Source organism: Littorina saxatilis, linkage group LG10 (genome assembly GCF_037325665.1).
Source record: "Littorina saxatilis isolate snail1 linkage group LG10, US_GU_Lsax_2.0, whole genome shotgun sequence".
NCBI lineage: Eukaryota > Metazoa > Mollusca > Gastropoda > Littorinimorpha > Littorinidae > Littorina > Littorina saxatilis.
This window is the reverse complement of record NC_090254.1, coordinates 43,523,628-43,546,560: the sequence shown is the minus strand read 5'-3', so window position 1 is coordinate 43,546,560 and position 22,933 is coordinate 43,523,628. Positions and strand designations below refer to the sequence as shown.

At 45.2% G+C, this 22,933-nt stretch overlaps 1 protein-coding gene across 1 annotated transcript in view; it reads right to left on the bottom strand.

Annotated features, from left to right (window-relative positions):
• The window catches only part of LOC138978891 (uncharacterized), a 42,969-nt gene that overhangs the window by 9,371 nt on the left and 10,665 nt on the right, over nucleotides 1-22,933 (bottom strand). Inside the window, exons 6-12 of the mRNA XM_070351699.1 lie at nucleotides 19,502-19,668; nucleotides 17,913-18,813; nucleotides 16,313-16,624; nucleotides 13,179-13,319; nucleotides 11,566-11,674; nucleotides 8,096-8,223; nucleotides 1,992-5,367 (exon numbers count right to left, since the gene is read on the bottom strand). Of these exons, the coding sequence (XP_070207800.1) occupies nucleotides 1,992-5,367; nucleotides 8,096-8,223; nucleotides 11,566-11,674; nucleotides 13,179-13,319; nucleotides 16,313-16,624; nucleotides 17,913-18,813; nucleotides 19,502-19,668 (5,134 nt within the window). The remainder of the gene's footprint in view (nucleotides 1-1,991; nucleotides 5,368-8,095; nucleotides 8,224-11,565; nucleotides 11,675-13,178; nucleotides 13,320-16,312; nucleotides 16,625-17,912; nucleotides 18,814-19,501; nucleotides 19,669-22,933) is intronic.

Genomic DNA, 22,933 nt, shown 5'->3' with positions numbered 1-22,933 from the left:
ATGTCAGTAGCTAACTCACTCTAATACAGTGAAATCCCCCTGTTAAGGCCCCCACGCTACACACATGTCAGTAGCTAACTCACTCTAATACAGTGAAATCCCCCTGTTAAGGCCCCCAAGCTACACACATGTCAGTAGCTAACTCACTCTAATACAGTGAAATCCCCCTGTTAAGGCCCCCAAGCTACACACATGTCAGTAGCTAACTCACTCTAATACAGTGAAATCCCCTGTTAAGGCCCCCAAGCTACACACATGTCAGTAGCTAACTCACTCTAATACAGTGAAATCCCCCTGTTAAGGCTCCCAAGCTACACACATGTAAGTAGCTAACTCACTCTAATACAGTGAAATCCCCCTTTTAAGGCCCCCAAGCTACACACATGTCAGTAGCTAACTCACTCTAATACAGTGAAATCCCCCTTTTAAGGCCCCCAAGCTACACACATGTCAGTAGCTAACTCACTCTAATACAGTGAAATCCCCCTTTTAAGGCCCCCAAGCTACACACATGTCAGTAGCTAACTCACTCTAATACAGTGAAATCCCCCTTTTAAGGCCCCCAAGCTACACACATGTCAGTAGCTAACTCACTCTAATACAGTGAAATCCCCCTGTTAAGGCCCCCAAGCTACACACGTCAGTAGCTAACTCACTCTAATACAGTGAAATCCCCCTTTTAAGGCCCCCAAGCTACACACATGTCAGTAGCTAACTCACTCTAATACAGTGAAATCCCCCTTTTAAGGCCCCCAAGCTACACACATGTCAGTAGCTAACTCACTCTAATACAGTGAAATCCCCCTTTTAAGGCCCCCAAGCTACACACATGTCAGTAGCTAACTCACTCTAATACAGTGAAATCCCCCTGTTAAGGCCCCCACGCTACACACATGTCAGTAGCTAACTCACTCTAATACAGTGAAATCCCCCTGTTAAGGCCCCCACGCTACACACATGTCAGTAGCTAACTCACTCTAATACAGTGAAATCCCCCTGTTAAGGCCCCCACGCTACACACACGTCAGTAGCTAACTCACTCTAATACAGTGAAATCCCCCTGTTAAGGCCCCCACGCTACACACACGTCAGTAGCTAACTCACTCTAATACAGTGAAATCCCCCTGTTAAGGCCCCCACGCTACACACATGTCAGTAGCTAACTCACTCTAATACAGTGAAATCCCCCTTTTAAGGCCCCCAAGCTACACACATGTCAGTAGCTAACTCACTCTAATACAGTGAAATCCCCCTTTTAAGGCCCCCAAGCTACACACATGTCAGTAGCTAACTCACTCTAATACAGTGAAATCCCCCTGTTAAGGCCCCCAAGCTACACACATGTCAGTAGCTAACTCACTCTAATACAGTGAAATCCCCCTGTTAAGGCCCCCAAGCTACACACATGTCAGTAGCTAACTCACTCTAATACAGTGAAATCTGTTAAGGCCCCCACGCTACACACATGTCAGTAGCTAACTCACTCTAATACAGTGAAATCCCCCTGTTAAGGCCCCCACGCTACACACATGTCAGTAGCTAACTCACTCTAATACAGTGAAATCCCCCTGTTAAGGCCCCTAAGCTACACACATGTCAGTAGCTAACTCACTCTAATATAGTGAATCCCCCTGTTAAGGCCCCCACGCTACACACATGTCAGTAGCTAACTCACTCTAATATAGTGAATCCCCCTGTTAAGGCCCCCAAGCTACACACATGTCAGTAGCTAACTCACTCTAATATAGTGAAATCCCCCTGTTAAGGCCCCCAAGTTAACACTGTCTCTTTTTGAGACCTTGCTTTTCCAGATGTTCGGTTCATAACCTTTTTATACTTATTACATTTTAAGATTGCCTTCTTTTATAAGGACCGATTTTATAAGGACCGATTTTCTCAGATCTTTGAAAGTCTTAAAAGGGAGGGTCCTCTGTTCTTCGAATTACTCTCTGCCCATTCTATGTAACACACGAACGTTTACAAACACTCACCTCAGAGATCGCAGAGACACCGGCGCCTCTCCCCTGGGCATCACCACTTCAGCCTCAGAGTTGACGTCGCTGATGTCATGGTCCGGGGTTTCAATGTCCACGAGCAGAGGCGGCTGCAGCACTAGAGGTCGACCTCGCTTGGAGCTGTGAGGCTTGTCTGAAGACCTGGGTTTGGAGGCCTTCCCGCCTGCACAGGGTTGACCAGAGGTTTGTGAAGGTTGATGGACGTGTGAAGACTGAGTGCCTGAAGTCTCGGCTTCTTTGGACAGAAGATATGCTTGAAGGCTGCTGTTCTTTTTCTCAGGCTGTTTCCGTTCTGTCGAAGCAGCAGCCCTCATGAGGTGGAACTTGCGTGACATGTTTTGCCACAGCGACTCTGTCTGGCTTATGGTCACAGACCTACTATCAGTAACTGAAGTGCCACTCATTTGAGATGTCGTGCTTGTCTCTGGTGACGCGTCAGTTGCATGAGCAGTGTTCAGAGGCGAGGAGAAAAATACATCAAGGTCCAACGGCCCACACGGCCTGCGACCGATTCTGTCAAACTGGGTCTCCAGGACTCCATCTGTTTGATGACTCTCCACCTCTTCCTCTACAACGTCCTCACTTATTTTTATGGCAGGGGCTAGTTTAGGAAAGAGATGTCCTGTGTCGTGTGTGCAGACCGTGGGCTCGTCGAACGACACCTTGCGAGCAGGATTCATCGTCTCATCCGGAATGTCTAGTTGGGGCATACTGGTCTGCTGCTTCATTGCAGACTTCAACATTGGTTTTCCTTTCGTCGGAGAAGTACAAGACCTTGCGTTCAACTTGTTCATGAAGCCCACAACGCTCCTCTGACTCTTTTTATCGTCACGGAAAGCTGAAGCACCAGCTTCATCAAATCGATGAGATGATGACTGAAGACTGTTAAAAGAGTGATCGGAATTCTCAAAAGATGAAGTTTTGGACTGTCCAAGACTCCCTGAAGTCACCCTACCAATATTTCTCCACTGAGTTCTCCCTTCGTGGTCACAACTATTCAGCGGTAAGCTCTGGCTAGGATCTAAGGATTGTTGACTAGTGTCATGTATGTTTGCGTCCACCTTTTCCCAGCAAGAGAAATACTGCGTGGGATCCAGCGTGGCAGCAACGTGCCTTCCCCCAGCTTCAGTCCCTGAGGGGGTAAAGGGTTGTGGAATGGACGGCAACCTGGACGACTGACCAGCAGGCTCTGTTGGACCCACAGCTGGCAGCTGTCTGCGGATGGGTTTCAATCTGTCCCGCGAACGAGAGTGTTTCCTGAAAACCCTCGGCAGGGAAGAAGCCGGGGAGCCGGCAAAGCCAGAGAGGCCGCCCTCTTCATTACGACTGCCACATGCTTCCAAAGTGTCCGGTCTTGACCCAGTTCTAGGTGACGGTCGTTGGTGGGAGGTCAGAGAGGGTAAATGCTGGTTGCTGCTTTCCCTACGAGAAGAGTGCGGGGTAACCTCTCTCAGAGGATCTAACCAGGGAATGCGATGAGGAGTGCTGGTGGCATGGTGTGCGTTCCTTGGATCCGAACTCCTCTGACATCGGTCTTCTCTGCGAGTTCTCCTTTCGTTGTCAAACGAGGACGCAGATGAGAAGAAATTTCGAACAGCTTCTGGGCCCCATCTTGTTTCAGTCGAAGGAAACTCATCATTTCTGGACCCAAACCTGCGGGCTTCCTGATCCGGTGAACTTGGCCTAGAACCACCAGAAGAATGATCTGTGTTGGCAAACTGAGACAAAGCATCCTGGCCTGTCGTTGCCCGAATGAAAGAGTTCTCCATAGCTCTGCGTAGAAGCGTGTCTCTGCCTGACTTTCTGGTATCACTACGCATCGCAGCGGACGCTCCTTCCCCTCCCCCCTCAAAGTGCTGTGGTGAAGTGGTCGGAGACCTCTGCCGCCGACAAGGTGCAGCCTGGGAAGGCTCCGTTTCTCCCACTTCTGAAGCATCCTCGAACGATCTCCTCCGGTGTTTTTCATCAGACCTAGATCCTTCTCTCCGATCAGGATTACGTCTGCCAGAATTTAACACGTTTTGCGCATCTCTGGATCTCCTGGACCTGGTCTGTCTGTAGGGATAGGGCTCGTCAGGGTGAAGGACCTCGTAGTGCTTCAGCAGCATGGCATCGGGGCTTTTGCTCCTGTTGCGACCTTCCGACCTGCACGGCTTCGGGGGAGAAGTCAACCAGTCGGGTCCCCAGGAACTCTGAGCGCCTCTGTACGTGTTGCTGTCATCAGCACTGAATGGTGCTGTGTTCTCACCCGACTGTCTGTGACTGCCCGAAACGCTTGTCTTGTGCTTGCAGACACTTTTGACTTTTGGTCTGGCACCAGTACTACTGCCTCCCGACTGTTCGCCGTTTTCTGTTGAGCTGTACATGCTGAAGGAACGATGCCCACCATCTGGGCTTGATGTGCTGGAAGTCTGAGCAGTTACTTGGGCGGCCTCTGGGCTCTCATCTCTATTGTGCTCGGTGCTTCCCTCGTTGCTTTCATCGCTGTTGTTGTGGTTGTACTCGTAAGCTGCCGCGTCGTTGTGGCAACCGGAATCTTTCTTGCTGCGCCGCTTCCGTTTGGATCGCTGGCTGGTTCCTGGTGAAGACCGGCGAGGGTGAGAGAAGTTCTGGTCCGCTCTGGGCTTGCTTTTGAACTCCCTCATTCCTCCCTTGGTCAGGTTCTCTTTGGATGGACTAGCAAACAGGCCATGACCATCCTTATTCCCCTTTGATCCACTGGACAGAAGGCTGTCATTGTCCTTGTCCTGCTTTGATCCACTGTGAAAGAGGCTGTCATTATCGCCGTTGTCTGTCGATCCGCTGTCAAACAAGCTGTAACTATCCTTCTCGAAGCAATCGTCCAGACCCCTGTAGCAGGACAAACCTTTGTCAGGAATAATCTCCATGAGGTCATCGCTGTAAAGGACGGTGGCGTTGACCTGAAGGGTCGGGGGCCTGCCTGTGCCACCTTCTTGCTTCGTCTCCACTGGTGAGGGTGATGCATTGTGGGATCTGTCATCCAGAAGATCTCTCACCTCCCTCTCCAGCTGAGATGGTTGGGCCAGGTTGGCTGTCAACCGCTCGTCGTCGAACCGTCTGAACTCGTCTTCTTTGATTTCTGAGAACGTTTTGTCAGGATTGACGACACTGCCGTACTTTAGTTTCACATGCTTTTTCGTCTGGCCTTTCTTCTGATTTTTGGTGTGGTCTTTGCCTGGTTTTCTGAACGGGTCTTGGGCGCTGTTTGTTGCATCTTTCATGCCAAACGTTACCCTTGCCGCTTTGTTTTCCTCTTCATCCTCATCCTGGAAAGGTGGTTTGCCAATCCACATTTGATTCAGTCTTTGTGAGATCGAGCTTTGGTTTAATGCTGAAAGAATACACGCGCTTATATAAACCTCTTTGATTGTGTATGTGTGTGTTTGTGTCTTTTGTGTGTATGTGAGTGCATTGTATGCATGCATGTGTTTGTGTGTACATGTATCTGTGCGATTATTTTTGAAAGCAAAAACTCTGTATCTTCCAAACTTAACTTTTTCTACGCATAAATCACAAGCAAAAGCCTCAAGTAATCAAGAATAAGAAGGCAAAACAAGCACATGTGATGAAGTTGTTTATTTCTTTCCAGAGGAGTGATTAATTCATCCTCAACAAACTGTAGCTCGATATAAGCCTTTTGATGGACACAATATTATTTTCGTCTGGTAATGTCAAATTCTAAATCTCTTGTTCTTCATTCGTGCAAATCTCTTGAGTCGTCCAATAGCGATCCTTGCCCTATCTTCATCTCCGGATACGCGAAGTTGTTTAATCTTTGCTCTCATTTTCCGCACGAATTTAGTGTCTGCAACGAGACAAAAGAAAATTCTGTATTAGACTTTTGCGAAGGAACCGACACAGTGAAACAAACCCCCTTTTAAGACCCCACGACTCAAGGCTTCCCCCACTCAAAGACCCCACGACTTAAGGCTTCCCCCACTCAAAGACCCCACCACTTAAGGCTTCCCCCACTCAAAGACCCCACGACTTAAGGCTTCCCCCACTCAAAGACCCCACCACTTAAGGCTTCCCCCACTCAAAGACCCCACCACTTAAGGCTTCCCCCACTCAAAGACCCCACCACTTAAGGCTTCCCCCACTCAAAGACCCCACCACTTAAGGCTTCCCCCACTCAAAGACCCCACCACTTAAGGCTTCCCCCACTCAAAGACCCCACGACTTAAGGCTTCCCCCACTCAAAGACCCCACCACTTAAGGCTTCCCCCACTCAAAGACCCCACGACTTAAGGCTTCCCCCACTCAAAGACCCCACGACTTAAGGCTTCCCCCACTCAAAGACCTCACGACTTAAGGCTTCCCCCACTCAAAGACCCCACCACTTAAGGCTTCCCCCACTCAAAGACCCCACCACTTGCTTCCCCCACTCAAAGACCCCACCACTTAAGGCTTCCCCCACTCAAAGACCCCACCACTTAAGGCTTCCCCCACTCAAAGACCTTGCTTTTTCATATTTCCTGTTCACAACCTCTCTCCGTTTTTAAGACTCCCTCTTTAAAAAAAATCTGTTTTGCTCTTTTTTAGGTTTTAAAAGAGAGGTTTACCTGAACTTATTTTTGTTCTGTAACTGCATGCTATGTAAGAATCATTCAATCTGCTTTGATAATGGTAATTTCCCTGGGTAATTAAGTCGTTCAACTATACTAATGAATTCAATTAACTTAACACATGTCTAGTAAGAATGAAACTACTGACTACAAAAATGCTTTGGTATTCAAATTCTGCACATCTTTGAAATTTTAAGTATAAAATCTTTTTGGATACTTCAAATAAAACTTCAAAAGCTGTGCATGTTTTGTTCTTGTTTCTTGTTAAACACATGGGCACAACATAAAACTATCGAATCAAAGAAACAAGTCAATAATAAAAGAAAACAATGTTGATACAAACAATGTATGAGGGGAAACATGGAGTAAAAAAAACCAAAGTGAAAAATATTAAACCTGTATCTCTGGTAATGAATATACATCTTCATAAAACGTTGCATGCGTGCATTTGTGTGTGTGTGTGTGTGTGTGAAGAGTGAAAAATAATATACGTCTGAAAGAGGAGCTCAAATTGTTTTTATTGTGTCTAATTACACATTAACATGCTTCCATTGGAAACTTCGAGGTCTTCATCGGAGATTGACGCCCAACCAAAGGTAATTGAAGCCCGACGGAGCGAAGCGACGGAGGGCTTCAATTAGACTTTGGGAGGGCGTCAATCCACGATGAAGACCTCGAAGTTTCAAATGGAAGCATGTTAATGTTATTGTAATTCAATCTGACGACGATCTCTTTCCTGCTTTCTTGCGGTTGTAAACAGACAGAATTGGTTCTGTTCTGTTCACACACTACTTTCAGTCCACCTACCTGCAAGGGTCAAGTCCCAAGAAATATGTCTCTGTATTCCTATCGTATCACTCTGCTCCTGTTTTGTTTTCTTTCACACACATTTTCCCTTCTTTTTTGACGGGTTTCTGGACAGCAAACTCTAAAACAAATTCTTTTCATCACAAAAGCGATCTTTGGAATTGACTGACGTAGTCCGGAAGAATTCATGCATCAACTTACCTCACGTATTCGACATCATCACTTCGCATACCTTACAGTCTCGGTATTTCGTTGGCCTTCATATTTCCTACTTGTAAAATGACCCTCAAAGCTAACCGAGACTAGTTGAGGCTGTATCAATGCGCCTCGCCAGCAGGTTGTTAATGGATTTTTTAGCGAGTGGTTATCGACAATTAATGACCGGTAATTTTTAATGCGTTGGGGCATTCTGACCAATCACAGGATCTGTTTCATTAAAACGCAAACTTGATTGAATTACAATGCATGTTGTTGGTTCTTTAACCACAACCAGCTTCAATCAACACTTTTCCATAGGATTGGGGGAAAAAGTTGTACACAAGCTCATCTTTCCTACATGCATTTACATTAGTGTATAAGGGTTTATGAAGGTACATTGACCAGAGATATGGTTTTAACAACAACACCAACACCAACACCAACAACAAAACACAGAGGAAGAAAAGAATAACGAGAAAAATAGCATACTTATTTTCTTATGAGGCTCGGCAGGCCCTTTTTGTTCGTAGCTTTTCATGTTGCGCCACTGGTCTTCCGAACGCCGGCGTGTCATTACAGGCATGACGTCATCCAGTCGATTCCTTCTGCTCTCGATTCTGCAAGTGATAACACATAAATATTGAGATGCAGAAAAGGCCAAAAACATAAAATGTTTATTTCCGATGACAAGAGCATAAAACTAAAGATCTGTAGGGATACTTTTTTATTTGTTTTATTGCAATTTTTATGTACACTGTGAGGCCCACCTGTTTTTTATTGGGCAAAAATTGTGCAAGCTGTGTCCTCTGGATGCAGGAAAAGAGTAATTTACTTTTATTTTTGTAATGTCTGCAAAATCGAGTTTTGTCATTTTGTTGTTGAGGGATCTTCTTCTTCTGCATTCCCTGGCAGCCATGCTAAAACTTTAATCCGGTCTGTAGGGCGAAGTCCGCAGTCCGCCACAGCGACGTTGCCGGCCCCGGAGCTTCTCGTGGGCCTGCTCTGGACTGGGCCATGGCTTGCGTCTCAGGGCATCGAAGGAGGGGCAGGACTGCAGGGTATAGGTGGGGGTTTGTGGGCCAGTGTGACACAGGCATTGGTGAGTGTCTGAGATTTTCAGTCTGTACATGTTGGAGAGGAGCTGGCAGTATTCTGTTTGCAGCCTGAAGATGGTGACTTGCACTGCTCTATCCAGCTGGTGAATGCTGTCTAATCTTCTGTTCCCAAGTCTAAGCGTTGGCTACATGATCGAGGTCCTGAACCTGTTTCTCAAGATTGCCTTTGCTTTGCTGTATGACATGGGATGGGGTGTGTGCGCTGTGTGACATGGGATGGGGTGTATGACATGGGATGGGGTGTGTGCGCTGTGTGACATGGGATGGGGTGTGTGCGCTGTATGACATGGGATGGGGTGTGTGCGCTGTGTGACATGGGATGGGGTGTGTGCGCTGTGTGACATGTGATGGGGTGTGTGCGCTGTATGACATGGGATGGGGTGTGTGCGCTGTATGACATGGGATGGGGTGTGTACGCTGTGTGACATGGGATGGGGTGTGTGCGCTGTATGACATGGGATGGGGTGTGTGCGCTGTGTGACATGGGATGGGGTGTGTGTGCTGTATGACATGGGATGGGGTGTGTGCGCTGTATGACATGGGATGGGGTGTGTGTGCTGTATGACATGGGATGGGGTGTGTGCGCTGTATGACATGGGATGGGGTGTGTGCGCTGTGTGACATGGGATGGGGTGTGTGTGCTGTATGACATGGGATGGGGTGTGTGTGCTGTGTGACATGGGATGGGGTGTGTGCGCTGTATGACATGGGATGGGGTGTGTGCGCTGTATGACATGGGATGGGGTGTGTGCGCTGTATGACATGGGATGGGGTGTGTGCGCTGTGTGACATGGGATGGGGTGTGTGCGCTGTGTGACATGGGATGGGGTGTGTGTGCTGTATGACATGGGATGGGGTGTGTGCGATGTATGACATGTGATGGGGTGTGTGCGCTGTATGACATGGGATGGGGTGTGTGCGCTGTATGACATGGGATGGGGTGTGTGCGCTGTATGACATGGGATGGGGTGTATGACATGGGGTGGGGTGTGTGCGCTGTATGACATGGGATGGGGTGTGTGCGCTGTATGACATGGGATGGGGTGTGTGCGCTGTATGACATGTGATGGGGTGTGTGTGCTGTATGACATGGGATGGGGTGTGTGCGCTGTATGACATGTGATGGGGTGTGTGCGCTGTGTGACATGTGATGGGGTGTGTGCGCTGTGTGACATGGGATGGGGTGTGTGCGCTGTGTGACATGTGATGGGGTGTGTGCGCTGTGTGACATGGGATGGGGTGTGTGCGCTGTATGACATGGGATGGGGTGTGTGCGCTGTGTGACATGGGATGGGGTGTGTGCGCTGTATGACATGGGATGGGGTGTGTGCGCTGTGTGACATGGGATGGGGTGTGTGCGCTGTATGACATGGGATGGGGTGTGTGCGCTGTGTGACATGGGATGGGGTGTGTGCGCTGTATGACATGGGATGGGGTGTGTGCGCTGTATGACATGGGATGGGGTGTGTGCGCTGTATGACATGGGATGGGGTGTGTGCGCTGTATGACATGGGATGGGGTGTGTGCGCTGTGTGACATGGGATGGGGTGTGTGACATGGGATGGGGTGTGTGACATGGGATAGGGTGTGTGACATGGGATGGGGTGTGTGCGCTGTGTGACATGGGATGGGGTGTGTGCGCTGTGTGACATGGGATGGGGTGTGTGCGCTGTATGACATGGGATGGGGTGTGTGCGCTGTATGACATGGAATGGGGTGTGTGCGCTGTATGACATGGGATGGGGTGTGTGCGCTGTGTGACATGGGATGGGGTGTGTGCGCTGTATGACATGGGATGGGGTGTGTGCGCTGTATGACATGGAATGGGGTGTGTGCGCTGTATGACATGGGATGGGGTGTGTGCGCTGTGTGACATGGGATGGGGTGTGTGACATGGGATGGGGTGTGTGACATGGGATGGGGTGTGTGCGCTGTGTGACATGGGATGGGGTGTGTGCGCTGTGTGACATGGGATGGGGTGTGTGACATGGGATGGGGTGTGTGACATGGGATGGGGTGTGTGCGCTGTGTGACATGGGATGGGGTGTGTGCGCTGTGTGACATGGGATGGGGTGTGTGCGCTGTATGACATGGGTGGTGTGTGTGCGCTGTGTGACATGGGATGGGGTGTGTGCGCTGTGTGACATGGGATGGGGTGTGTGCGCTGTGTGACATGGGATGGGGTGTGTGCGCTGTATGACATGGGATGGGGTGTGTGCGCTGTGTGACATGGGATGGGGTGTGTGCGCTGTATGACATGGGATGGGGTGTGTGCGCTGTGTGACATGGGATGGGGTGTATGACATGGGATGGGGTGTGTGCGCTGTATGACATGGGATGGGGTGTGTGACATGGGATGGGGTGTGTGCGCTGTATGACATGGGATGGGGTGTGTGCGCTGTATGACATGGGATGGGGTGTGTGCGCTGTGTGACATGAGATGGGGTGTGTGCGCTGTATGACATGGGATGGGGTGTATGACATGGGATGGGGTGTGTGCGCTGTATGACATGGGATGGGGTGTGTGCGCTGTATTTTCTCGAGGGGTCAAAATAAGTTCTTTGGTCAGAAAGAAAAATAGGTTTGGTCGGTGAACCGGACACACTGAATTTTAGTGTGTGTCTATAAATATGGGGCAGAATCTTGAATCGCACACACATACATACATTATAAATAACATGTATTCTGACTGTTCTGCACACACGTAGCACAACTAGCACACACACACCCACACCCACACACACTGTACAAACCGCCACACAAATCACACACACAACAGCTCAGGGCACCCCACCCCCACCACCTTTCCCCTCCAGCCATCCCCATCGCCACAAGCAACCTTACTTGTAGTAGATAAACATGCCGGTGCAGAGGACGAAGAGAAAGCCCATGATGATAAACATAATCATAGCGAACAGCTCAACGTTGGGCGAATGGTCGTGCACCATCGACTCTGCACAAGTCCAACAACAAATTCAGATTAGACAACAAAGCCACACAGTGATACCGCAGGGCCTCGAGGCAAATTTACCATACACTTTTTGAACACCCTGCTATAGTAAAATTCACCCTGTTTTTCAAGAGTAGCTCACCTTCGTCATACGTAATATGAATCAGAAAGAAATGATCTGCTAGCATGCTCAAGCTCTATGCAATTTTAATATATATAAGAAAACTATCGCTAATTTGTACTGATTGACCCAAATTTAACCCCACGATGACCTTGAAATTTGACATCGGTCCATCTAGAAGGTAAACAAACCATAGAACTAGAAGTGCGTTTTAAAATGTCAAAGCTATATAGCTTCAAAACTAACCGAGAGAACCTCAACGTTATTTTTTTTCCAACAGACAGACAAACTGACGAACACTGCTCAATACCAAGACTCCCTGATAACCCAGGCATTAAGTCAAATATGACATTGACAACTACATCGAAACATCCAAACAAAAAAACTAAATGTAACAAGAAGAGCAAACGCTCGATCGAGTCACTTTCGCAGTTCTGAATATTATATGAGGCATCAGATGGACAGGAAGAAATTGCTATTCACAACACAATGAGTCACGTTCACATAAAATTTGAGCCCGGTCACTTTTATAGTTTCCGAGAAAAGCCCAACGTTAAGTTGTGTGTTGCCGAACAGAAAAGGCTAGTTATCTCCCTTGTTTTTCTGATAACGTTCGTAAAAGGCTACAGATGTAAATACTTTGATGTAAAGAATAATCCTACAAAGTTTCAATCACATCCGATGAACTTTGTCAAAGATATAAAATGTCTAATTTTTCCTTTGACGCTGACCTGTGACCTTGAAAAAGGTCAAAGGTCAACGAAACCATCGTTAAAGTGTAGAGGTCATTGGAGGTCACGACTAAACAAAATATGAGCCCGATCGCTTTGATAGTTTCCGAGAAAAGTCCAACGTTAAGGTGGTGTCTACGGCCGGCCGGCCGGACGGCCGGCCGGCCGGCCGGACAGACTAACACTGACCGATTACATAGAGTCACTTTTTCTCAAGTGACTCAAAAACACATGTACCATGCACAGCTTTTGACAAACTATTACAAGACTTATTTTTGTGATGCAAACTACAGCATGTTCAGAAATAAGTCTGTCAGGATTTTCAAGCAGTGTGGCAGAGTATGAGCCCCTTTTACTGACGAATTAAGTTTTTCAAAGCGAGGCAAAGCAACTAAGCGAGCAGCAGATCGCTGCTGACTGGCTTTAACCTAGCTGCCATCCCAACAAACAACTATAACTCTGACGTGTGTTTATGTGAAACATGATACCCTTTTCTTTTAAAAAATATACTCACTGGAGTTCAGAATTTGTTGCGGCAATAAATCAGTAAAAGGTTCTCTCGATCACTCTGGCAAAATAAAAACGTTGAAAAAACAGCCTCACCGAATTTGCTCACAATTACTAGTACTAGCATACTAGTACTCGACTAACTCACTTTGTTCACAATGCTGGCCGTAGTATCCTTCACGACACTTGCAGACGTAGTGAATACTATCCTTTGTGAACGCGTTTGGAATCGTTTCACACGATCCACCGTTCTCGCATGGATTCTCTATGCAAGCTCCCACACCAGTCTCTGAAACAGTTAACAGTACGTAGCACACAAATTGCACACAATTTTAATTAAACACATTTTCTAGGAGCAAGAAATTTGGACTCAACTTTAAACACATTTTATGGCGCAAGAGAATTGTGAGCAACTTTAAAAACATTTTTTTCTTCCTGCAAGTGCAAGAGATTTGTGCACAACTTCAAAAATATGCAGCAGGCAGAAAAACAAGTCGCGTAAGGCGAAAATACAATATTTAGTCAAGTAGCTGTCGAACTCACAGAATGAAACTGAACGCAATGCCATTTTTCAGCAAGACCGTATACTCGTAGCATCGTCACTCCACCGCCCGTGGCAAAGGCGGACAAGAAGAGCGGCATATTCGTTGCGCTGAGAAGGATTTCTGTACCTCTCTTCGTTTTAACTTTCTGAGCGTGTTTTTAATCCAAACATATCATATCTATATATTTTTTGAATCAGGAACCGACAAGGAATAATATGAAAGTGTTTTTAAATTGATTTCTCAAAAAAAAATTTGATAATAATTTTTATATATTTAATTTTCAGAGCTTGTTTTTAATCCAAATATAACATATTTATATGTTTTTGGAATCAGCAAATGATGGAGAATAAGATAAACGTAAATTTGGATCGTTTTATAAATTGTTATTTTTTTTTACAATTTTCAGATTTTTAATGACCAAAGTCATTAATTAATTTTTAAGCCACCAAGCTGAAATGCAATACCGAAGTCCGGGCTTCGTCGAAGATTACTTGACCAAAATTTCAACCAATTTGGTTGAAAAATGAGGGCGTGACAGTGCCGCCTCAACTTTCACGAAAAGCCGGATATGACGTCATCAAAGACATTTATCAAAAAAATGAAAAAAACGTTCGGGGATTTCATACCCAGGAACTCTCATGTCAAATTTCATAAAGATCGGTCCAGTAGTTTAGTCTGAATCGCTCTACACACACACACGCACGCACCCACACACGCACACACGCACATACACCATGACCCTCGTTTCGATTCCCCCTCGATGTTGAAATATTTAGTCAAAACTTGACTAAATATAAAAAGACAGACAGAGAGACTGAGACAGAGAATGACATATGCACTACATAATAACAGACAGCCAGAATATCTGCACTACAAACTACAATGTAACAGCAGCACCATAATTCAAACTGCAATCAGACAGTCTAGTGTGCTCTGCTTAAAGATATGCTGCAGACAGACAAACCAAGAGACAGAGAGACATAGATTACAGACAGACAGACACTGATTACAAACAGAGGCAGATCACAAACAGACAAAAATACACACTGAGAGACAAACCAAAAGACAGACTGAGAGACAGATTACAGACAGACGTGTGAGACATACAAAAGGAGAGACGAACCGCGAGACAGACTTAGAGACAGACATACACACTGAGAGACAGACTTAGAGACAGACATACACACTGAGAGACAAACTGAGAGACAGACATACACACTGAGAGACAAACTGAGAGACAGACATACACACTGAGAGACAAACCGAGAGACAGACATTGAGAGACAAACACACTGAGAGACAAACCGAGAGACAGACATACACACTGAGAGACAAACCGAGAGACAGACATACACACTGAGAGACAAACCGAGAGACAGACATACACACTGAGAGACAAACTGAGAGACAGACATACACACTGAGAGACAAACTGAGAGACAGACATACACACTGAGAGACAAACTGAGAGACAGACATACACACTGAGAGACAAACCGAGAGACTGACATATACACTGAGAGACAAACCGAGAGACAGACATACACACTGAGAGACAAACCGAGAGACAGACATACACACTGAGACAAACTGAGAGACAGACATACACACTGAGAGACAAACCGAGAGACTGACATATACACTGAGAGACAAACCGAGAGACAGACATACACACTGAGAGACAAACCGAGAGACAGACATAAAAAATAACACACTGAGAGACAAACCGAGAGACAGACATTGAGAGACAAACACACTGAGAGACAAACCGAGAGACAGACATACACACTGAGAGACAAACCGAGAGACAGACATACACACTGAGAGACAAACCGAGAGACAGACATACACACTGAGAGACAAACCGAGAGACAGACATACACACTGAGAGACAAACTGAGAGACAGACAGATCTGACAGACTACCATAGTAGCAATGCAATGTTTCAAAGCGCCATATATATCAGCTAGACTGTATTTACTGCACTTCAACATTATGCTGCAAACAGAAAATGAGAGACAGACTGAGAGTCAAACAGACAAATAGACTGAGAGTCAGACAAACAGACAGAAAGACTTAGACAGACAGATGCAAAGACAGACAAACAGAGGAGACAGACAGGTAAAGAAAGAAATCTGCACTTTTAACTACCAGCAATGCCATAGTTTCAAAATGCCAATTCAGACTGTCTGTGCTCCGCTACAAATATTTGCTGCAAACAGACAATAAAACTTGGGACCTATAGACACAGCCAGGCTGCAAGAGACAGAAAGACACAGAGAGACAGTCTCACAAAGATTAACACAAAAATCTGTACATGTACCACTTACTAGCTACATGTACTACTAAGGCCATGTTTAAATTACAAATACTTGCTGCAAACAGAAAACAAGTGCTGACCATAAACGGGGTCAGGGCAACTCCGTTTCCCATGTAGTACAATTCCCAAATTGGTTTGTGAGACAAATAGACACAGACAGACACAGACAGACAGAGACAAATAGACAGAGACAGACAGACAGAGACAGACAGACATACAGAGACAGACAGACAGAGACAGACAGACAGAGACAGACAGACAGACAGACAGACAGAGAGACAGACAGACAGACAGACAGACAGACAGACAGAGACAGACAGACAGAGACAAATAGACACAGAGACAAATAGACACAGACAGACAGAGAGACAGAGACAGACAGAAACAGACAGACAGAGACAACAAATCTGTACTTACTACTACTAACAACAACACCCTGTCTCAAAATGTTCTCAGAGTTCTCTTGCTGTTTTGATTCCAGAATATGCAGCAACTGGTTTTCAGCAAAAAGCACGCACGTATACTGCCCCAGATCCGCCTTGTGAGCGTTGCGAATGATGAGCGTCAAATTATTCATACGGTATTTGTCATTCTGCGTCTCTGAGGTGATGCGTTCACCGTCAGGCGTGATCCAGTGCACAGCAGCGATGTGACCTTTGAAGTCGTGCTGGCAGGTGACGCTGGCGTTGCCGCCTACCTCGATGCCGCGTAGATTCCGCGGGATGGCCACTGTGGAAGACAACAACAACAATTCAATTGACCAATTTCGGAGAGAACTCTGCCGGCCGGCTTTATACGGGCTGTGACAGAGTGAATACCCTTGTTTTTAGTGAGACAAACAATCCACAGGCCAGTCACTAGCGAGGCTTGTCTGAAACACGTGGACAAGAAGCAAGTGTGGATAATTGCTTGTCACTAAAACTAAGCAAGGGTATTTATACTTTCACAACCTATACAAACCCAACAGAGTTATTTCCAAGTATCGTCTATTCTGCTGCACGTAAAAGAGTGATTGCTCTTGGAAAATATGAGGCACGCTAACCCACATTACATAATAGGCCAATCACTAAAGCGAGCTGCTTGGACAAGGACCACATGTGAAGAAACACCCCTTGCTATAGTGATTGGCCTATATTGTCACACAGGGAAGCGTGCCTTATAGTTTCCAAAAGTATTCTCTCGTTCACAAGGCCTAAAAAAAAAATAGGTGTGGTTACGGTAACCCGTCCTACCCTATTTTTGGGGGCCGACCCTATAACTTTTTATTACATTTGTCAAAAAAATACCGAAAAAAACCAAGTAAACGAGTGCAGAAAACGCAATGAAAGCGAAAGCGCCCGAGTCGCACACTTATTTCCCTGTCAAGTAGGTTTAATTTGTACACATTAGAAAAAAAAGTAAAAAAAAAAAATAGTGATTGCCTACCTTCCTACCCTATTTTTTTTGGATATGTTACCGTAACCACACCTATTATTTTTTTTGGCCTAACCCATACAAACCCAACAGAGTGATTTGCGAACACTGTCTATATACTGCTTATGAACAACTGTTTCAAGGATTCCGTTATTTGACAGGGCGTCGTGAGTGTTGGGAGATTAATTAGACAACAAAAGCATCATCACACATATTAATGTATGTGCAAATGCTCTTATATTTGCTATGCAAAATGTTCAGGCGTTTAGAACGATGGTTGGAGTTGCGCTGTTGAAATACTCTTACACAACATGGTAACGATGATGTGAGGCCCCTGGGATGAAAAGACACCTCCATAGATAAGAAACTTTGTCTCTGTGTCTTTTATCTGGAACAAAATGTAACCTGTCATGTGAGGACACTTCCGGCTGGTCCCAAGGGTGTCCTTTCAACACAGTTACCAGTCTGTATCACTGATCCCTATCATTAAAACAGAGGCCTTGGCATATAATCACGTCATGTCCCAAATAGACTCTAGTTCTGGGGACAGAAGAATTAAGTTAGCCTGGCAGAAAACAAAGGGAAGAGTGTAATTGTAACTAACCCGAGAGTGGACACACCCCTTCGGAGCAATATTTTTTGTCTTTTTCTTGCCCTCCTCGGCAGAACTCCATTTTGACCGGTTCACCTTCAAACGTGTCGCCGATCTGCTTCATGCACTCTCGTCTCCGGAACTGTGTTCCTTTGCCGCATGACACGGAGCAATGCGACCACATACCCCACGCAGACCACAAGTATTTTTCTGGACGCATCGTTGCTGTCTGCAGGCCTGGGTTCACGGTGGGCTGTAATGACACAAAGCCCTGCTGGGTGGGAGCTTTATCAGAGTGTTTGACGGCTTTGGGAAGCTGGCGATAAAGCCTCTTAGCGTGGTAAGAATCCAGACCTTCCATCTGATGGATACCCAGGTCAAAGTCCTGAATAGCTTGTATCATATCCGCAGACCGACTGTGGGGCCGAGACCATCGTCCATGCTTCGTCTGCCTCCTTTCTTTCTTATTCTCCTTCTTCTCCTTCCTTCCCTTCTGGGTCTTATTCTTCTTGTTCTGCTTCAGCTTTTTCTTTTTTCTCCTCTGTGTCTTCTTCTTCTTCTTGTCCTTGATTTCTTGTTTGGGTTTGCTGGTTGTGCCAGAGACGGGTTTTTTCTTCTTCTGCTTTTTCTTGTCCTTGATTTCTTGGGACGGTTTGCTGGTTGTGCCAGAGACGGGTTTTTTCTTCTTCTGCTTTTTCTTGTCCTTGATTTCTTGGGACGGTTTGCTGGTTGTGCCAGAGACGGGTTTTTTCTTCTTCTGCTTCTTCTTCTTGTCCTTGATTTCTTGTGTGGGTTTGCTGGTTGTGCCAGAGACGGGTTTCGCGGTTGATTGGGACGTGGCTTTGGTTGCATGTACTTTCTTGCTTTGGTTTCCGTTGTTCCCAGTTTTTGTTAGTGCAGATGCACTTGTCACCTGGAAAGCATAAAGAGTTACAGACATGTCATTACCAGGTAAATGATTTGGCTCACCATTTAAAGATCTGACCAAGCTTTTACATTGGAAAAGAACATTCTTCCATTTGGACACACCCCAAAATCCACATCCTGGCTGCATATGTTTTGCAGAGTAGGACTTTGCTATGATGGAATTTATTTCTCCATGGACACTAGCAGTAGCAATCTATGAAATTATAATTCATTAAAAAATTCTCATTCTGCACAGAAATTATAATTAGCAGCCAAGATGTTGAGTTTTTGTATGTGTCCAAGCAGAGAGATGTTGTCAATTCCCATGTAAAAGCTACCAGGTCTGAGATGGTGAGCCAAGAAGGACTATGACTGAAAATGTTTATTTACAAGGACAGTGGTACCCCAAGTTCATACAGATCTGGTAATTCCAGATTTTGTCCAGTAATATAAAATTGGCTGTGGACTTGGTCTCTGTATCATACCAATGCATGCATGCACACAGGGGTGTTAATTAAAAACACTGAGAATAGTCTGCACAAAGTTGATTCTGGAAAATAAATCCTTCGCTGAACCTGCAATGGATTCTTACCCTCGGCGATAGCAACAAACTGGTTTCAAAGCCAGCGCCGCTATCACCTGAGCTATATCTTCCCGCCCCTACATAAGAGAACCATGTGAACAATGTAACTCACCGTCTTTCGACATTTATGTGCAGCACAGACGATGAACTCCAGGCCGTCACCTTGACACATGAGGTCAGGGTCGTCGGTCAGACAGTTACGTGACCTGGCCTTCTGACCATCCCCGCAACTGACCGAGCAGTCTCCCCATATTGACCACTCCAGCCACGTCGCTGAGCCTGAACACATACACACATCAAGTCAACTTAAGTTAGTAGAGGTTACACGCAGTCTCCCAATATTGACCATTCCAGCCATGTCGCCGAGCCTGAACACAATCACACATCAAGTCAACTTAAGTTAGTACAGGTTACAAGCAGTCTCCCCATATTGACCACTCCAGCCACGTCGCTGAGCCTGAACACATACACACATCAAGTCAACTTAAGTTAGTACAGGTTACAAGCAGTCTCCCCATATTGACCACTCCAGCCACGTCGCTGAGCCTGAACACATACACACATCAAGTCAACTTAAGTTAGTACAGGTTACAAGCAGTCTCCCCATATTGACCACTCCGGCCATGTCGCCGAGCCTGAACACATACACACATCAAGTCAACTTAAGTTAGTAGAGGTTACAAGCAGACTCTCCCCATATTGACCACTCCAGCTATGTCGCTGAGCCTGAACACATACACAAATCAAGTCAACTAGTTAGTAGAGGTTACACGCAGTCTCCCAATATTGACCATTCCAGCCATGTCGCCGAGCCTGAACACAATCACACATCAAGTCAACTTAAGTTAGTAGAGGTTACACGCAGTCTCCCAATATTGACCATTCCAGCCATGTCGCCGAGCCTGAACACAATCACACATCAAGTCAACTAGTTAGTAGAGGTTACAGTCGCAGTCTCCCCATATTGACCACTCCAGCCATTTCGCCGAGCCTGAACACACACACACACACATCAAGTCAACTAATTAGACGTAGAGGCTACACGCTGATTCTAAGTGGACCTTAAAAATAATTATCAAATAACCAAAAGGAAGTACCGTACTTTCCGGGTCATAAGGCGCGACTTTTTTCCTTGAGTTTGACCCCTGCGTCTTGTATAACGAAGCGCCTAATCCGTGTATGAAATACGAAAAAAATCAAAGAGACCGCCTGAGTACCAGTCAAACAACTTGTGATAATGCATGTTTCAGCTACTAGGTACTACCCTGGCCAAGTTTCCTCTCAAGACATCAAGCGCTCTGAATGCATATGACGTGTGTAATGGAGTAAGCCTACTAAGTTTTGTTGTTGTTGAAATAATGGTCAAAGTTATCGGATCATGAAAAATGAGAGCTTCAGTGTCAGTCGCAGCGTTAGTCTTAACGCGTTATAGCCATGCTGTTAGCACCAGAAAAATATATTTTGAGCATTCGGATAAAAGTAGTACTGAAAAACTGTCGCTGCTGCCCTAGAGCTATAGAGGATTCATGCAAGCTGGTTGCTGGGTGGTTATTGTTCCGTTGCTGTGTGATGATCGAGAATAGTCACACCCCTTCCAATTTATAGATGGAAAGAAGTAGAGGCGGAATAAGCACTATTGTAATTCAATCGAGTTTGCGTTTTAATGAAACAGATCCTGTGATTGGTCAGAATGCCCCAACTCATTAAAAATTACCGGTGACTAATTGTCGATAGTCACTCACTAAAAAATCCATTAACAACCTGCTGGCGAGGCGCATCGATACAGCCTCAACTAGTCTCGGTTAGCTTTGAGGGTCATTTTACAAGTAGGAAATATGAAGTACCAACGAAATACCGAGACCATAAGGTATGCGAAGTGATGACGTCGGATACGTGACGTAAGTTGATGTATGAATTCTTTCGGACTACGTCAGTCAAATCCAAAGATCGCTTTTGTGATGAAAAGAATTTGTTTTGAGTTTGCTGTCCAGAAACCCGTCAAAAAGAAGGGAAAATGTATGTGAAAGAAAACAAAACAGGAGGAGAGCTAGAAATATTTACAATACAAGAAGCTAAAGGGGCACAAATTAGATCATTGAGGAGGGTGAGAAAAACACGCGTTATTTCCTAAACTTAGAGAAAGCTCACGCAAAAAACAAGATACTAGATAGAATAGAAATAACAGAGAATGAATTTATTACAAGTCAGTCTGAAATATTAAAGGAACAAACCCGCTTCTTTACTAACAGATACACTAAAAACACCAATTTTAATAACTTTCTTGGGGACGAATTTTTAAAAAATACTGACATTCCAAAATTATCAGAGGAGCAAAAGGGCAGTATTGATCAAGAAATTACAGAAAAAGAACTCCTTTTTGCACTTAAGGGAATGCGAAGTAATTCTGCTCCAGGATTGGATGGAATAACAACCAATTTCATAAAGTTCTTTTGGAGTAATATAAACAAAATGTTATTATCCTCTTTTTGGTCAGCCTTTGAAAAAGGGGAACTATCTGTATCCCAGAAGCGAGCAGCAATCACACTGATACACAAAGGAAAGGGGTTGAAACGAGAGCACCTAAATAACTGGCGTCCTATATCTGTAACAAACACCGACTATAAACTATTAGCGAAATGCCTTGCAAACAGATTAAATCAAGTCATCAATAACTTAATAAGTGAAGATCAAGTTGGGTTTCTAAAAAAACGAAATTCCAGCACTGTTATTAGAATGATCGATGACGTCATTGAATATATGAATAACAGTAATCAACCAGGTATTTTAATGGCGCTAGATTACAGAGCTGCTTTTGACACGATTTCTAAAGAATATATGCTCTGGGCGTTCCAAAAGTTCGGATTTGGTAAATACTTTATTAGGTGGGTCGATACTTTAACAAAAAATACAGAGAGTAGTATTAATTACATGGGATGGATCTCGAGTCCATTCCCATGTGATGCTGGAATAAGACAAGGATGTCCATTTTCGCCATTAGCCTTTGTTCTGGCCCTCGAAGTGTTAGCAATCAAAATCCGTGCAGATCAAGATGTTAAAGGGATTAAAATGCCAAGGAATTCTGATAGACATGGTGAAATTCTTAAACTACTTATGTATGCTGACAACATTAGTTTCTTCCTACAAGATGAGAAAGACCTAAGAAACGTATTACATCTTATAACTCAGTTTTCAAAATTTTCAGGGTTAGCAATGAATGATCAAAAGACAGAAGCAATGTGGCTTGGTATAAATAAATTTTCTGCTGACCGACCATGTAATATTATTTGGAAAAAACAAATCAAAATCTTAGGAATTCATTTCAACAACTCTGTCTCAGCCTCCAACCTAGAAGAAAACTGGGAACCTAAACTACATAAAGTAAATGCATTAATAGCAACATGGTCGAAAAGAAACCTAAGTATAATGGGGAAAATATGTATAGTCAAAACATTGTCACAGTTTACTTACGTACTGCAATCTCTATGTGCCACAGAAAACTTCCTCAATAAGCTAAATTCATCTCTATTCCGATTTATCTGGAAGA